General features: G+C 51.3%; 1 protein-coding gene across 1 annotated transcript in view; it reads left to right on the top strand.

The window, feature by feature from the left end:
* Window positions 1-355: 355 nt before the first annotated feature.
* Window positions 356-1,366, top strand: part of NPFFR1 (neuropeptide FF receptor 1) — a 12,395-nt gene continuing 11,384 nt past the window's right edge. The window contains exon 1 of the mRNA XM_010852393.1: window positions 356-365. Within this exon, the coding sequence (XP_010850695.1) occupies window positions 356-365 (10 nt within the window). The remainder of the gene's footprint in view (window positions 366-1,366) is intronic.

Below are 1,366 nucleotides of genomic sequence, written 5' to 3'. Positions count from 1 at the left end.
GTCACAGTCCTGCCATTTCAAATGGGGTTAATACCTAACCTATTTACCTCATGAGATAGCAGGAAGGATTGGATCAAATAACAGATATGGAAAAGTGAAAATGTTAGTTGCTCAGTCATGTCCAACTCTTGGCGACCCCTATATCCTGCCAGGCTCCTCTGTCTATGGGATTCTCCCGGCAAGAATATTGGAGTGGGTTGCCTTGCCCTTTTTCAGCGGAGCTTCCCAACACAGGGATTGAACCTGAGTCTCCTACACTGGAGGCAGATTCTTTACCATCTGAGCCACCAGGGAAGCCCAGTAGATATGGAAACTCTTGGCTAAAAGCTGTGCAAATGAAGCAGCTGATACCACGATGGGAGAAGGTGAAGGATGGGTGGTGACCTTGGCTTTGGATGGTCTGAAGAATTGAATGTGTGCCTTTGATCCTCAGCCCTGGTTCAGAGGCCCCTTTTAGTCTTCCTCTCTCTGCTGCCTTCTGGTCTTCCACAACTAAAGTCTGTGGCGATGATGAGGAGGGATGCCAAAGATATTGAGGGTGTAATCGGAGAAGGCAATGGCACCCCACTCCAGTACTCTTGCCTGGAGAATCCCATGGACAGAGGAGCCTGGTAGGCTGCAGTCCATGGGGTCGCTAGGAGTCAGACATGACTGAGCGACTTCACTTTCACTTTTCACTTTCATGCATTGGAGAAGGAAATGACAACCCACTCGTGTTCTTGCCTGGAGAATCCCAGGGACGGGGGAGCCTGGTGGGCTGCCGTCCACTGGGTTGCACAGAGTCGGACACGACTGAAGCGACTTAGCAGCAGCAATAGGATCCCAGAAGAAAACAGGCGGTGCACTCAGGAAGGGTTTAACTGAAGAGAGTTTGGTAGAGAGACTTGACAGAGGGGAGAGGAGGGCAAGAGAATCAGCATGGGATGGTGATGCACACAGTGACAGCCAACCACAGGAAGCTGTTGCTGCAGAGGGGGAACCTTGTCATTGCAGCCCTGCAGGAACTGGCGCCGTGGAAGAGGAGTTACCCAGACGGAGCTGCACCCATAAAGACAGCCCCATGGGCAGACCTGGTCCAGGCAGGGAGGGAATCAGGAGATGAATACCCTGACCTCTCTCTCCTCCACTCCTTCAATCTCCTTCAGTGCCTCCCATTGGCTGAAACCCAGTTAAAAAACCAGAAGGCAGGGAATAGAATCTAAAAAAGAGTGGATATATATGAAAGTGAAGTAGCTCAGTTGTGTCTGACTCTTTGCAAGCCCGTTGACTGTAGCTGTAGCCTACCAGGCTCCTCCCTCCATGGGATTCTCCAGGCAAGAATACTGGAGTGGGTTGCCATTTCCTTCTCCAGGGGATCTTCCTGACC

The sequence above is a fragment of the Bison bison genome, unplaced genomic scaffold, assembly GCF_000754665.1.
Source record: "Bison bison bison isolate TAMUID 2011002044 unplaced genomic scaffold, Bison_UMD1.0 scf7180017864309, whole genome shotgun sequence".
Lineage (NCBI taxonomy): Eukaryota > Metazoa > Chordata > Mammalia > Artiodactyla > Bovidae > Bison > Bison bison.
Note: the sequence above shows the minus strand (reverse complement) of the source record. Positions and strands in the feature narration are given on the sequence as shown.